The 17,366-nt window shown below is 37.7% G+C and overlaps 1 protein-coding gene across 3 annotated transcripts in view; it reads right to left on the bottom strand.

Moving 5' to 3' along the window:
* mitfb (melanocyte inducing transcription factor b) overlaps positions 1 to 17,366 on the bottom strand; it is a 35,672-nt gene that overhangs the window by 6,635 nt on the left and 11,671 nt on the right. For all 3 annotated transcript variants that reach the window (XM_043224912.1, XM_043224913.1, XM_043224911.1), the window contains exons 2-5: positions 13,625 to 13,868; positions 3,129 to 3,359; positions 2,062 to 2,160; positions 421 to 538 (exon numbers count right to left, since the gene is read on the bottom strand). In XM_043224912.1, the coding sequence (XP_043080847.1) occupies positions 421 to 538; positions 2,062 to 2,160; positions 3,129 to 3,359; positions 13,625 to 13,868 (692 nt within the window). The remainder of the gene's footprint in view (positions 1 to 420; positions 539 to 2,061; positions 2,161 to 3,128; positions 3,360 to 13,624; positions 13,869 to 17,366) is intronic.

Here is a 17,366-nt window from a genome sequence, read left to right as displayed (position 1 = left end):
AGTACTAAGTCATTAAAATAATTGTAATTATGTCCCCACTGGATGCAACAAATGCCTCATTTTCTTTTTTTTGTGTCACCGGGACACTGCATCACGTTATGCTAAGGAGCGTAACATTTCCATCAGATGCTTGCGGTATTTAGCCAATCAAAATGCACTGGGTAGCTGGCCAATCAGAGCACACCTTGCTTTTTTAGAATGATGAGCTTTGGCTTAGAGGAGAAACAATGATGTACAGTATGTGGAAAATAATGTTTTTGAAACTTAAACCACATGAACACATTGCATTACACCAAATAGACAAAATGACGTTCTTTTTAGCCACATCATATAACCCCTTTAAACGTTGACACAATTCAGCACATCGTCAAAAGGACTGGATGCTGCAAAACTGCATTAACTAATTCATATGATGCTCACCAGAGAATTCCCTTTTAATGTTGGGCAGGTTAGCAGGGCACGAGTTACTGATAGAGATTCCCGGAGGTGGCATGCCTTGGTTACCATACATGTCCAAGAGGTTCGCTGACACAGGGATCTAGCAACATAAGAACATGTATATTACTGTCTCTTTTTTTGTCCTTTTTGTAGCTCAATGTGTGTGTTTTGCTTATGACATGAGAGTGAGTAAATGAAGACTATTCACTGTTTCTCAGACAGACATTAGAGCAGGTGCTGACAGCTGGATCGCACAGTTTTCTGCTATACTGACACCAGCCACAGCGCTGATTGCGTGAGATGACAGAAAGAGGTCTCACCAAGTTTACTGCTATTATTAACGTACGCTTGAGTCACTCTAGCTCTTAAAACTTTTAGTCAACATTGGGGAAAGTTACTTTTTAATGCAATGCACAGAAACATTGCTGTACTCCATGCGTTATGCTACTTGGGCTTTACTTTTTGTCACCTGGGCTGGGTTTGCTTGTTTGTTTTATAATAACAAAAGGCAAGGTTCAAAAACAAATTATTGATCGAGTCAGTGTAAAAAATGAACATAACTGGTCCAAGTCCTAATCCCAGCTGAACACCTCTGGTGTGACTTTACATTAAGACCTTGAGCCAAAAAACTCCAATACCTTACACTATATGGACAAAAGTATTGGGACAAACCCTTTTTAGAACAGAACAAGGCACTTCCAAAACTCTGGCAACAAAGATGGAAACATAATTACATATTCATCTTGTTTGCAATAGTTTTGAATATTGTCTAAAATGACTGTACCCATATGTACAAGCCATTGGTATTTGGTCATGAGTTTTTGGCTCAAGATCTGCATTTAAAGTCACACTTGAGGTGTTCATCTAGGATTAGGTCAAGTTGTTCCACACTGAACCTTGCCTTATACACAGAGGCACTATCATGTTAGAAGAGGAAAGGCTCCCATCCAAACTGTTGCTATAAAATCAAAAGCACACAATTCCCTAGAATTCCATTGTGTGCTTAAAGCAGTCAAACCTGTTCATTAGAAAGGAGTATCCAAATACGTTTGGCAATATAGTGTATTTGAAAAAAGTAAGTAATATTTTCTTGCAAATCTAAAATTAATGCACTACATCACAATTTATTTGAAAACGTAATCTGATGTAACAAGTTTGTAAAGCACTACCCCCAACACTGCATGTATTCTGTAAGTTCTTGACCAGGGTTTAGCTGGTTACTTGACTAAACTAAATTATGTAATTTTTGTTTTGCAAACATACAAACAACAAAAAAAACTAAATAATGTTCTTAAAAGCACAAATAATGTGATAGATTTTTCTATGGTAGTCAGTAGTCAATGGTTTTGAACTGTCCATGTTTCCATACATATGGACCTGGTTTCACAGACAGGGCTTAGCCTAAGCCTTTATTGGCCACAGTTTAATTAGGACGTTTAAGTAATTTTTATAAATACACTCAGAAAAACCATTACTGGTCTTGAGACAAAATGTTTTGAGTATCTTTCAGCAGCAACAGTCTGAGAAACCCTTGGACACGTATGAAGATCCGCCTCCTTCAGCATACTCACATTAGTATTCACAAGAGCTGAAAATCAACAAGTGAAGTAACGGCGTTCATACCGTGTTGGCCATCTGAAGTCCAGGGTCCAACGACAGTCCCATGATATCATCATTGTAACTGGATTCCAAACTAATGATGTCATCAATGACATCGTCCATCTGAGAAAAATAAAAAAACAAAACGAGGCATATCATCGGCTCAGCTGCAGGATAACTCACAGCGGAGTCGATTAACCCTGAGGGGGGTAAGAGTTCAAATCTCCCCGTAGCTCTGCTGAAAATCACTGCTTAATCTAAAGAGCTGAGTTTCCTCTCAGTGCCGATGCCAGGCTCTGTCTAATCTATTAACACTTGTTTTAGCACATCTCTCTCTCTCAGTGAGCCGTGACGCAATCGGCGCCAGCTGCTTCAGCGAGACCGTCAGGCTGGAGCTGCTTTTACTGATTAGCAGGTAATGAACTCTAAAATGACATCTTCATAACGTCTCTACCTATTTATACATCATTTACTGATGCGGCTGGATTTGGGGGAAACGTGTTTGCCGTGCTCTTGTCAGGATCCCGTCGTCTCTTGTTTGTGGCGTTCACGTTTTGTTCTTCTCTTTGTGTCGAGCACATGCTTTTTGTTTTGTTCATTTGCCATGTGCTCAAGATTACATCTTGGCTCATTTTTAGCCTCCTCATTTCCTCCCCTTTATATTCTCCTCGTGTGTTTTGTCCTGGCCTGGTTTGTCTCCTCAGTTCCTTGTAGTCTATCTGGTATAAACCCTCCCAAAGGGCCTTTTGGTTCGGCAGTAATCTACTATATATCTGTGTCCAGGTTTGTGATATATTTGGGTATTTTTAATAATCATGAAATCACTTTAAGTACTCTTTCAGCAGTTGGGTTCTGTTTTAACTCCTAAAAGAATCTTATATAAAGCATGTTTGGGTCATTTTTTTCATAAAGAAAATATTTTGTAACATCTTTGTAGTCAATGACTCCAAGGACTTCACGGTCAGCTTATTAATGCATGAATATTTAGCCAAATATATGTTCTCTTTTGTTCTGCCTACTATTAAATATTGTAATATTTCACTGTAATTGTTTATTTAAAAAAATGGCTACTGAATGTGCTTCGTCTTTACCTCTTTCTCGCAGTTGGAGTTGAGGGTCAGTAAGGCCATGGGACTGTTGGGGGCGCTGTTGCCCGGCCCCGGAGGCATTCCCCCGTGGTCAGGGGCCTGGCTGGGGCACGGCAAGCTCACGGCCTGCGAGCCGAGCTTTCCTCCCAGTGTGGTGGACAGATACGCCTTCACCTGCTGCCTCTGAGCCTGCTGGATGTGATACTTCGTGGGGTTTTCAAGATGCGTTTGAACCTTCAGACAAACCGAGAGGGTAGGAATTGAGGGTAGGAAACTGATTCTGCTGTGCTATTACGAAAAAAGTATAATTATGTGGTCATTACATTATATTTGTGAAATGAAACAAACACATTGAACAAATTGCATTAATGTTTTGTAAAAAATATATATATAATAAAATACAAGTAGGAAATAAATATTTAGTTTGGTTACTTCTAGTTATTTATTCCCACATAACCATATAAACATAATAAAATATTACTTGACAGAAACAACAACAATAATAATAATAATAATAAATAAATCACAGACAAGCAACTAGAAAAAGGGTCAAATGTCTACAAATGTTCCAACTTTTCACCAAACATCACAATTCACTATTTGTGCTACATTTTTTAATTTTTAATAACGCATTATACGATATTTCTCAACAACAGTTATTATTAGTAGTAATAGCAGTAGCAGCGTTATTGATTAAAACAGTAAAGACAATAACCTGAATCATTTTATCCAACACGTAACTTTTAAGAATTCTGTAATAACTGTAATAATTACTGTAATTTTCCAAAATAGCCTCCCCTTCTATTCATAGCTCAGTTATTCATCTCTTAACAGTCCTCAAGTTCCTCCTCCACATGCAGACATGATGACCTTTCCACTCAGAGGTCAAAGCGCACTTGACACTAGCCCTAGAGCACAGACTGCAGCTTTCTCATACACTTTACACTACAAATGACGTTTGACCCCTTCACTGTTGTGAATGAATCCTCAGCTATTTGATCGACTGAAGCGAGTATCTACCAAGTCAAGAATGCGGCTGGATGTGTCTAAAAAGGGTGAACAACTGATTAGTCTTGCCTGTTGCACAATTAACACAAGACACAACAACCGCTGCTGCCGTTTTATGTCAAAATGTGCCTTTACGGAGCAGCCGTGACGTCAATGTCAGGTTAAAACAACGGAGTCTTTCTGCGGCTCCTCCTCAGCCTGCCTCGTTCACATCTGAGCGCTGCAAACGTGAGAAAGATCTTTCACGGCTCAACCGTCACTTGCACGCACAGCCGTTCTCGGAGGAACGATAAAGTATGCGCGACTAAACCGAACGCGAACCTCCTCGCAACAGTCTGTGCAAATATGAACGGATTTCCGTTTAGCCTGCATATAAGATTTGTAACTTTGCATTGTATCGTTTTGGGTTACACTCTATTTCGACGTCCGCTTTAGACGTTCTACTAACTTTAAGTCACTCCGTAACTACATGTCTGCTAATTCTCGGAGTAGACTGTTAGGGTAGGTTTAGTGTTAGTAATGAGCTGACAGATACTTGTAAAGTTTCTGATAGTATGCAGTATGTAGGGCTCGTCAAAATACAGTGTTAGAAGATATTAAACAGACAGTTTGCTAATACTCTAATGACTGTTGACATGTAGTTAGAGTTACTTACTGTTAGGAGAACGATCAGAATAAAGTGTTACCTTGTTTTGTGTTTATGGGTGAAAGGAGATATCTATAAACTTTGCATAAAAAGTCCTGGTGGAAAATTTCTTGTATCTTTTCTACAGACTTTGTTCTTTCACACACACACACACACTTTTCAGAATATCTTCTTTCATGTTTCACAGACGAGAGAAAGTGATACAGTTTGGATCGACATGAGGGTGAGTGAACTTTCCCTTTAAACACTTCAGTTTAACATCGAGCTGCTTTTTAGCATGTATACTAATAACATACCGGCTGTTTATTAATCTGCGTGACCATAATCTACATCCCTAGTCAATACCTAAACTTAATTGCTTTACTAACTATTAACAAAACAGTAGCTTATTTATGTTTTGTTAATAACAAGAATTTGAAATAAATGAACTGTTTTTCCTATTTTTATAATTCTAATGCTTTCAGAAAGCAGAACATTTTATCAACTCAAGTCCTGTTCACATCAAGCACAATAACTATAAAGACAATTATAAAGATACAGCCAATCAGAATCAACCCTGCTATAACAAGCTGGGAAATTTAAAGTGACAGTAGCATATGCTTAGAATAAACAAGACTATACAGTTCACTGGTGTGGACGCTAATATCATGATCTATATTATCTTTATAGTTATCGTTCTTGATGTGAACGGGACTTTAGAGATTGACTTTTTAGATTTGGAAACCACATAGCAACCACATAGCAACATAACTATGACTTTTTGCTGCTATAAACTCCTCATTTGTTGGATTTTGACAGTTAGCAATGTAGCTGATAAGCTTAAGTGTAGGTATGAGGTAGAGTTAAAGGAAGTACAATGTGTATACATATATATATATATATATCTAAAAATTGGTGTACATAAGAGACTTTTTAAGACAGAGCTTCCATCTTTTCTGAAAATAAAAGGGATTTATTCTCAGCATGGCCTGAAGGCATGGACTGGAGTCAGAGGTTGAGGAAGTTAAAATTTCAAGCTTAAAGCTACAGCAATTCCACCTTATAAGGCAAGAATTAAGCACATGTGCTTTGCTATATATGCATACTTCTGAGTGGCGTCCATAAACAATCATGAGGCTTTATGAATGATTCGTTCAAATGGCCGTTTACGGTTGAGCCAATGCCCTCCATTAACCACAGCTTACTGAATGCTGGCTATAGTGCTAATAAAGCTTACTAATAAAATAAAAGGCTTGTAGAAATGTTCAAATCTTGGCCATCGAATGTAAAATCACTCCTATAACGAAAGAAAAGTCTGTTATCATTTACTTATTATATAAAAGTAGCACTGACTTGGCTGCACATATCTAACTTTGCAAATATGCACCGAGAGGCGTCTTATCAGGTTTGATGACAATAGCTCGCTCACGCTTGCCTTGTGATTGACGTCAAGCCTGGAACCACAAATCTGGATATACCGTATTTTATTGTTTGTAGATTCATTTTTCTGTTACTTTTAGGGTTTTACAGTCTCAGATTACTGTTCAACCAAATGCAAGTAATATATATTTCGTCACTGTGCAATTGAAGACACAAATCTGTTGGATAAAATGAGGTTTAAGATCTGGAGGGGAAAAAAAAGTGAAACTATTGGTTGTGAGCGCAAACAAAGAGCAAGGGAGCTGATTGGCCGGTGGAACTGCACGTGATGTCACATGGAAGCAGGTGTGTGTAGTTATCAACGTGCAGAGAGTGTTTGTGGATGTGCTTCTCCAGTTTCTTTCTCCATCCTACCCAAGTTGGTGCTATTACTGGTTGCTAAACCAAAGAAGGGAAGTGCAAATCCTTCACTTGGTTACTAAGTTTGGTGAAGCAACTTGAGTTTCTTTAAGGACAACCGGGAAAAGCCCCAATGTACCCATCAACTTTGAGACGCTACCGGTAGGATAAAGACTCATTTTTTAGCAACTACTGTGTTAAAATCTAACCTGTGAATATCCCAGTAATATTTTATGAGTTAAATCCCTAAATGATCTCAAATGATGCTATGTGTAGTCATGTATATAATCATGTTTGTGTATGGTTTATTTGTTTGTTTGTATAGGTTATTAATCTAAGCATCTGAGAATAAATATCTAAGGCTTAGCATCTGAGAAAACACTGAAAATGAGCAAAGTTGAGTTAATCCAAAGTTGATTGAAGCCTTTTTCAAGTTGAGGCAGTCATTGAGACTACAAATCCCACATAACGTGACAATTACTTCCAATGTACAGAAAACACCAGCTCAGATATTCTGCTAAATTTTACTCTAAGCTTGTGTTTGGGTTAAAGGGTAAATTTCTACCTGGTCTGGCATTAAAGTACCTGCGTGCACTTTTTACAGAGAAACGAAATACGTACCAACAAGTACATATCACTGCAGTTTCCAGAAGAAATAAACACTAGAAGCAATATTAATATCATCACACACGTCCAGCTTCATATCTGTGTGTTTTATAGACGGTAGGTTTGTTTGGCAGCTCAAGGAGTAAAGAGGTGTGCTGGAGAAGTGAAGAGCTCCAGTTTGAACATTAAAACGGTTCAAATCTGTGTAAAATGACGCGGTTGCATCAGTAAATGTGTTGCATTTGTTAACACTATCGAGCAGGTTTAGGGCATATTTCCAACATGATAGATCATTACCTTCTCTGTATATTTCAATTCTAAACCAATGCAATAAATACCTATATCAAAGTAATAAAAAAGTGCCAGGGTTTACGTATTGAACCAGCGTTTTAGAGTCACTCTGTGGACATTTTTCTTTTGCAGCAAGGTATATAAAACGGGTCCATATTTTTCACAGGGTTGGTTAATTCACCCCAAAAAATGTAAATTCAGTAAATTATGCACTTCCTGGTTCCTATATTCGATTAGGTCGCATATGTGCATACTGAAGTCCCGAATCTGAATTCAAATAACAAACCGTTTCCTGTGGCTGAAAGTTTCTCAAACAAGTTTTTTGTTAGAGGACACACTCAAGCAATTGAGAGGGCAAAAGGCAAATAACAAAGCTTGGCCTTCTTCGCCTCGTCTTAGCTCGTCTTGTGTGCTGGTCTTTGCCGCCGGCTAGATACTGTCACAAGAACACGCTCCTCGATGCTGAGACGGCAAGAATGAGACCCACTGTCTGGGGTTTAGAAGATGCACCGGTGCAGTGCTGAACTATCATGTCTCATGCGTAAAAAAAATGTTTTTCCACACATGGACAAGACGGTCATTGATTGGCTCGTGTGCTCTAGTCTAGGAGATACTGGTGCCGATAGATGATGAAACAAAATCGCACTTTATATACCAAAAGTGTAAAGTTTGGAACAATTCAGTAATTTAAATGTTTTTCAAAGAAGTCTCTCCGATGCTGTATTTATTTGACAAACAGTTCAAAAGTAAGAACAAAGATTATTAAGATTACTACACTTTCACTTTAAAATGACTAATGTAATATAATAATATAAAAAGTATAAAGTTTTAATTTTAAATAAGTGATATTAAATGTTGATATTACTTTGCAAATAATAATAAATTATTGCGAGAATGTACCAATAAATTAATTAAATAAATGCAGATTACAAGCCTTATTGAGCATCAAATATTAGTTTCAAAAACATTTTTAAAAATCTCACTAAATGTAAAAATGATCTATGATGATATCTATGCGGAAAAAAACACGTTTGAAATTTTAATTTCTGTGTTTGTAGTTTTTGATACAGTGAGGCAGTACTTTTTGTGCGCTTTTGCTGCTTTAAGATACTAATACTTACATTTTTTGAGCTCACAAATGCTTCTAAAAAAAGGCTTAAATGGCAAAGTTTGAGGCAAGGCTTAAATTAAGATTCTGTCATCACTTACTAACTATAATGTCATTGAAAAGTTTTTTTTGTTTTTAGACGGAGAACACTAAGGACATTTTTTAGCAGAATGTCCAAGCTGCTCTTTCCCATTCACTACAAATAAATGGACACTGAAGCTATCGGGCTCTAAAAACTGCAATAATTACTACTAAAGTACCATAAAAGTATCCACACTGACCAGTGGGTAAAGTTTTCTTAAAACATGCTAAAGGTTTGAAGAGATAAAAATAGTCACTCTTTACTTAAAACCTTCCTCTCTGCCCCAACGTTACACTTTTCCTCAAGAGTAACTACAAAGCATTGCTGATGTTGAAGATATTATTAGAAGCAGATTTGGATTATGAAACAATGGCAACGGTTTCACAGACTAGTACAAACTATATGTTAAAAACCTCCTTTTGACTGGAAAAGTATTAGGTGGCGCCAAAAGTCAAATCCATAAGCTGTGTCGCTAAACATTTTTAGTTTTTTTTTTTCCTTTGAAATACTGTGACTAGGCAATGGTTGAAACCGATCCCTTCGGCTATGATCCTACATCCCACTTTTCCAGCTTGTTTTCCCTCTTCCCAGCGTTAAATATGTGCTGGAATGAAACGAGTGCTCCTAATTACAGGCATTCTTCGCTGAATTAGCGTTCGGTGTGTGCTAAGACTGTTCTTGCCTTTGTCTCGCTCCCAAACCTGATCCTGTACTTATTTCTGAAAAGATCAAAGGTCACTTGGCTAATTAGGGGCCAATCGGTCTTTAGACAAACTCATCTGAGCTTAATGTTTTCACTTTTCAAGTCCAGCGGCTCTGCCTGGTACACCTAAGCTAATTTCGCATCGCTTTGGGAAGGGGGCGACTAAGCTAGTCAGAGACCGCCGGTCTCAAAGCTTTCTTTTTTCTGCTTTCTTTTGATCGTTTGCTGTTTTATTCTCAGAAAAAGAGAGAAAAAGCTTTCATCTGTCCTTGTATAACAGGACCTTGTAAAACTTCAAATCTGTCATTAATAGATTACAGTGGGAAACCACTGAAAAGGCAGAAACGTATTAAAGGTCTTGTATCAAATGTAGTTTAAAGTGGTTTCAAATTTAATTTTTATTGACAAGCAATTGCACATTCTCTATTTTTTAAATATTTTTTTTACTATACATTTCTATATTTTAAGTCTCTACTCAATCCTTCTATACTTTTCTAAATTTTACTATACTTCTAAGTTTCTTCTCATTTGTTTCTACACTTTTCTAAATATTTTTACTATACTTCCAAGTTTACTTATTTTTACTATATTTCTAACTTTTCATTTTTCTACACTTTTTAAAATACTTTTACTATCCTTCCAGGTTTCTACTTTTTTTTTTTTTAATACTTTTACTATATTTCCAAGTTTCTACTCTTTTTCTTCTACACGTTTCTAAATACTTTTACTATATTTCTAAGTTCCTGTTGACTATATCTTGTTCTCATCTGAGCCATTATATTTAAATATATCTATATTTAAGTATAAAAAGGTATTTTATGTCCAACGTTTACTGAATGTCGGTGAAATTTATTGGCCTGAACCTTGAACTGATTCCAATATATATTTCTGTGACTGAACTAAAATAAAATGTAATAGGGGTAAAATATAAACTACAGTTTTCAGGATTAGGGCCAAAAGTCCTAACTAAACTGGCAAAGGAATTCAACCCCTTTAATCTCTTAAACTGTCTCCTCTACTCATTTATGAATGAACAGAAATCAAAAGGGAACCATTTTTCAGAGACTTTTGGCTACAAAGTTACAAACTACGCTATTCTGCCTGCACATACTTCAATATGCACGGTCAATAACTCAAATACGCATTCTTTCTGGTCTGTATTGTATATATTGTTGCTAAAAAAGGCAGTGGTAAGACATTGTTTGTGGTAAGAAGAAAGCATGTGTTGGGACTGAAAGCAGTGTGTTTTAATCGTTGACAGCCGTTCGATGGGTTGAATGACCAGCACATCATCAGCTTAGCATAAGTAACGACTGACTGAACATAAATACTACGTTAAGGTTACGGAGTACATGCCATGCCCTTTCTTTCCTTTGATATAATCCACACAAAATCAGACGCTGATGTGTTTTTTCGAACACGACTGATTAAGTGGGGTTTCAACAGCATATTTTCTCTCCATAAGCCATATATTTAAAACATTAATTAAACATTTATGTTCTCAGTTAATGCACGCTGAAATTTAGAAATTGGTGTTTGCAAAAAAACCCGAATTGCATTAGGCCTACAGCATAAAATACGAAAAGTGCCATGCACGCCTCTTTCGTTTTTTGTTAATGGTATTGTATTTGCATCGGAAAGCTATAGTAGCATGCTGGGTGATGCTTAATTTAATCAGCCTCACGCATAAATATAGTACGTTTCACATGTTGAACAAGAACTGTTGCGTGAGAAAGAAAATATAGGAGCATTAATTGCTTCATAAATATCCCCGAGGTGTTTCAACACAATACGAGCAAAATAGAAATGGAAATTCAGAACAAATGAATGAGTATAAAACCGTCTTTTCATTTAAGGACATCTCTGACTTTTAATTTCTACTGATAAAATAGTGTCTCATTTTAAATGAATTTGAATTAAGTTTAAAATTAGGTTCATTTATGAAATACACCTAAGAATTTTTTTTTTTTTTTTTAAAGTTAAAAAAAAGTGGCAAAATGTTGAGAATTGAACTGATTATATTAAGATTAAATACGCCAAAAAAAAAAAAAAAAAGTTAAAAACTGAACTGAAGTGGAAGAATGTACAATACTGAAAAAATTATCACAACAATGACTTGAACAGGATTGTAAGAAAGCATAAAACTGTCCATGAACTTGATGTCTGAACTTAAACATTAACCAGAGCGTGTTAGCTAGCTGGGACCTTAACGTGGGTAAAAAGACCAAACAAAAAGAGACTCAGTCGTGCAATATCACTATTATCGCTGCATATTTGAACAATCAATCAATATAGCTGAATATTCTAGCACCAGAATAAATCGGCAATCAATGCACATGACTGTTTCCCACACAGCTGATAGCGAGGTACTTACTTTTCCCCCCGATAGTTAACCAAATTTAACATAACGGCTCTTACCGAATGTCATTAGCAGCCCCGAGTCCTTTGGGATGCGGCGGATTTAGTTGTAATTATCGCAGTCTGTGCACAATAGCACAGAAATCAGTAACAGTCTATAGTTCCGCAGACTGACGAGGAATCAAAGCTATGAAAAGATTTTGAATGTAGCTGAGCAAATAGGATTAAAGATGGCTAATTCCAAGAGGCTGGAGCACAGCATGCATTAAAGAGGAATTCTCTTGGGAAAGATAATCCCCATATGCGTTTTAACACACTTCACTGTCCCCTGCCCACCCCGCTCCCTCCCTCCCTCCCTCACGGACAGTATCAGAATCAGACACGCTTGAGCTGAAAAAGACTCGAGTTCGAGCTGAATTGAGCAGTCAGCGCAGAGGAACAAATGCGTTACATGCTGATGCCGGCATAGCCAAAGCATGGAAAGTTGTGGAGAACGTCTGCGTGGAAAACGATCTTCACACAATCTCTTCGATTTCTCACGGCGTTACAAAACGACGCGTGTCTGAATTCACGGCGCAGCGCAAGTACGGGTTGCATCCTCGTTGTCTCCACGAGGGGCGCTATAGCGGGCATTAGCGGCTTTCTACGTGCGCTTTTTCCATTTCTGGTCAAGTACTATCTTAGCGAAGCAACGGTTTTAAGAGAACCTTTAAGAGAGACTTGACTCGGTTACTAGGTACAGATTCAACAGATTCGTTATTTTAATTCAGCTGAGAAGTCATGCTTTCAGTATCATTTTATTCATGTTTAACAGTAGTATAGTAAAAATTTGTTCTGAGCAGTAGCCATGCACTTTTTATTTTGTGAGGCTGGATAATATTCTGTATAATATTTATTTTAACTGATAAGTTGATTTTATACGCATCCGTTTTAATTAGCCTAATTTTGGGTTGCTGCATAAAATTAAGATACATGGTATTTTTTTGTGAATTAAAAAATATAATATTTTAGTTATAATGTTGGGCTTTGAAGTTTAATAAAGGAATAATAAAGGAATAAAAATAGAAAATAAATAATTTTCTGTAATTCTGTAAAATTTTTATTTTAAAAAAGGCCTCATAAGAGTGTGTATATATATGTATATGTTTTTTTGGAAATTGGGAAGCACTGACCATGCTGTAAGTTTTTGATTCATTAAAAAGAACTGGCTCAAATTGACTCAATTCTTCTTGAACGAGTCACTTCTTAATGCACGCTGCATGTAACCTGTCAGGACAACTCAATATAAAGACATTTTTACTGTATAAAATGATTGTATGAATTTTAATGTTGAAAGACCATAAAAATGCTCTGATAAAACAAAACGGATGCTCTGATAAGGTGTCCTGTCTTACATATTACATGTACTTACTATTATAACAACAACTACATGCACGTAACCGTAACTCTTCAATATTATTCAGTACTTAAATGTACACTGTAACAAGGAGACTTAGTATCTGCTAACACAACATACATGTTTTTATCAGAAACTCTGCAAGTATATGTCAACTATATAATATTACTAAAGCTAAACCTACCCGAACAGTCTACTCTGAGAGTTAGTAGACGTGTAGTTGCAAATAATGAGAATCAGTTGACATGCAGTTACAAGGTTACTACAGAAGTGGCCCATAAATAAGAAGTCGTTACTTCGGTTAACTCTACAGCACGTTTAAGCTCAATCTGACAAACATCCTCAACATCCTGAAAATCGCGCTGCTTATTTTTTTTCCGCCACAAATTTCGGATTTTCATTTTTTTTTTTACAGTGCTGCAAACTTAACTTTCCATTGCATCGCACTCAATGCAGACTCGAAAAACTTTTAAACCTCATGAGTTCAGTGGCAATTTGAGCCGTTCGCGCTAATACGCTTAGAAAGTTTCTGGCCTGCGTTACCTTCAGCACTTCCACGGGCACCTGGGTGGCGCTGGGCAGGCCGGCGGGGACGCTGACGTTGATGGCGGGGCTCTGGGTGACCAAGGGCTGTGCGTACGCTGAGCTCTGCCGTCTCTGCTGCTCTCGCCGCTCCTGCTCTTGGAGCTGCTCGCGCATCAGCTGCTGGCGGAGCAGGATACGAGAGGTCACGGCCGACGAGCCCAGCGGGGGCTTAGAGGAGCCATGCTGCTGCTCAGATGGATTACTGCAGTCAGACAGACCCACAGACACAGACACAGAGAGAGAGAGAGAGAGTTACTCGGGGAGGGAAGAGGGGCTCTGTGGAGGGACAGTGTTTGGTATACTGGGTGCTGGATAATTCAATTATTTTGAGATCCTGCTAGTGGTTCATTAGGAAGCATAATGAGTTCGACCACAGGCAGAGAGTTGGATTGGAAACATGGACGCTACTAAAGTATTAAACTTCATTAAGTATTAAACAGATGTTTATTCTGTGCACATGAATGATATGAAAATTGTATAACTTGTTTCACTCAGTGATTAAACCTCTTAGCTAACCCTTTATGACACAAGCAACCACACAAAAAAAAAAACAGGACACTTGGTTACTTAATTGCATCTTAACTACAAACGTTTAATGTATTAATTATGCCTTGTATTGTATTCTCATGAATAACTGTAACCACAGTTGACACATTATAACACATCAATTCTTTACACTGTGCATTTTACATTTTGCTGTAATTATTTACACCAAGATATAATGTATTGAGAGCACGTTCAGTAAAATTAAGCACGCTTCTTTTTAGCAAGTTTAGTAATCACCCGTGGCATCCTACAGCATTGTGTCAGCATATTTTTCATAGGCAAACATGACTGATGTTTTCTTCAAAAAATGATGAACAATTTTTTTTGCTTCTATCCATGGTAGAGAGTGCAAGATCTGAAGTGAAAAGCGGAGGAAATGGAATTGGGAAATGACGCAAAGTGGCTTTAAATTTGGACCACAGGTCAACATGTTGAAGCAAGCATGCTAACCGCTCCAAAAAGTGTGACGTGTTGTCTGTCCTTGTTAACAGCTGATGTGTGTAGAGTAATCACAGAACTGGGCCGGACCTTCCAGACACTGATTTAATGTGATGGATCATAACAATGGTTCAAGCAATTCTCAGCCTTATATGACTATCTTTCTGCCTAGAAAAGCTATATCTGAAGGTGAAAACCCAATTAATGCAACAAAACTGGGTTTCCTCTACATCAGCTGATGTTTTGAGTTTTGTGGCTGTTTGTTTTCTTTCTCCCACAGTTTTACTCCCACTATTTCGCCATCCGTTTCTTCTACAGCACCACAAAGATCCCAGTTCCAGCTGACAAATGCAGAGGAACTTACACAACGCTCCCTCATGCACTTTCAGTTCTCCTCATCATTCAATAGAGGAACTGCTCGCTCCAAATGACCAGAAACTCAGACAATGTGCAGAAGCTGTCGAGATGAGGCCCTCTCTAGCCGCTGATCCTTTTGATGCGCCCTCCGCCGAGCAGCCAGCCAATCCAGCTGTGCAGTAATCGCTCTAATTAGCCTGTCTGGCCCTGTCAAACGCTAGTCTGCAGCACTTGCTTAGCATTGTGGTTTAAACACGTGTAATCTCATTGACTACCACTTTACATTTCTGTTTCTGACAGACATATTAAGAGGCCACTGTTCATCAGAGCTACAGCTCAAATAGCACCAACAATTTTAATTGAATTCAAATATAGACAGACAGACATATAGTTTGACAGACAGAAAAATAGACAGTTTGGCAGATAGATAGATAGACAGACAGACAGATAGATAGACAGACAGACACACAGACAGATACACAGACAGTTTGAAAGACACAGTTTGACAGACAAATAGATAGACAGAAACACAGATAGACAGATAGATAGATTGACAGACAGACAGACAGATAAATAGACAGACAGATAATTATAATAATTGACAGATATAGATAGATAGACACACAGACAGATATAGTTTGACAGACATATAGATAGACAGACAGAAAGACTTCTAGACACAGACTTCTATACAGACAGACAGAGATAGATAGATTGACAGACAGACAGACAGATACATAAACAGACAGATAGTTTGACAGACAGAAAAATAGACAGTTTGGCAGATAGATAGATAGACAGACAGACAGACAGACAGACAGTTTGAAAGACATAGTTTGACAGACAAATAGATAGACAGACAGAAACACAGACAGACAGATAGATAGATTGACAGACAGACAGACAGATAAATAGACAGACAGATAATTTGACAGATATAGATAGATAGATAGATAGACACACAGACAGATATAGTTTGACGGACAGATATAGTTTGACAGACATATAGATAGACAGACAGACAGACAGACTTCTAGACAGACAGACAGACAGAGATATAGTTTGACAGACAGAGAGACAGACAGACCGACAGACAGAGATAGATTGACAGACAGACAGACATAATTTAAGACAGATAAATAGACAGACAGACAGAGATAGATTGACTGACAGACAGATAAATAGACAGACAGACAGTTTGACAGATACAGATAGATAGACACACAGACAGATAGTTTGACAGAGAGACAGACAGACAAACGGATAGATAGATAGATAGACAGACAGTTAGTTAATGGCAAGACATATTTTCATTTCAAGTTTCATTGTATTTTTGTGCACCGAATGATCAGAAAGCTCAGTTTTCTGTCCCTCACAGCTTTGATTTGATTTGAGTCAAATTACACACAGCGTACACCCTGACAAATGTGCACCAAATCTTTACACAATCAAACTTACGAAACAGTTGCAAAAATTCGGGAAGAAACATAAAAAGAAAGGAGAGAAAGAAGAAATGCAGGAAGATTGATTCTGGGTCAGCGGTGTGTAACACGCATGTTTTTCATGCATCATAGTTCCTCAGTTTAAAAACTGATCGTGGCTCGTCTGGCACAACTGAATCATGACTACTGAATCAAAGCAGTCAATGAATGACTCACACGGCACTAAAACCCCTTCAGAGCACGTTTAACACCCTTCACTGATGAGACTTTGATATTCACTAACTGTATCTGTCTCTTTGAGTACCTGTAAAGTTGCTTAAGCAACATTTATAAAACATATAGTGCATTAACCAATGAATTATCAAAGTTTACTAAAGTTTAAATTCTGAAACCTATTTATGCAATCTCTTCCACAAATGCTTTGCACTTTGGCCTAGCAAGTATGACAAATAACATGGACATGATTTGTCTGTAATTTGTCACCAAATGTAGCTTTTTTTTTGGCCACTTCATTAGGTACACCTTACTAGTACCAGGTTAGACCCCCTTTGGAACCGCCTTAATCCTTCGTGGCACAGATTCAAGGTACCGGAAACATTCTTAGAGATTTTGGTCCATATTGACTTGATAGCATCACGCAGTTGCTGCAGATTTGTCGGCTGCGCATCCATGATGCGAATCCCCGTTCCACCACATCCCAAAGGTGCTCTGTTGGATTGAGATCTGCTTGTTGACACAAGACAGGATGGAGCCATGCTTTCATGTGGTTGACGGCAAATCCTGACCCTGATTCTGAACTGAATTAATCGCACACCTCTGATGAACAGCACACACTGTTCACTAACGAAACTGAAAACGTTGCAAGTTCTGGCGGCAAATTCGGTTTCTTGGGGGTTTACAAGAAAACTGTACATTTG

This window comes from Puntigrus tetrazona, chromosome 23 (genome assembly GCF_018831695.1).
Source record: "Puntigrus tetrazona isolate hp1 chromosome 23, ASM1883169v1, whole genome shotgun sequence".
Lineage (NCBI taxonomy): Eukaryota > Metazoa > Chordata > Actinopteri > Cypriniformes > Cyprinidae > Puntigrus > Puntigrus tetrazona.
This window is presented reverse-complemented; position numbering and strand designations above follow the sequence as displayed.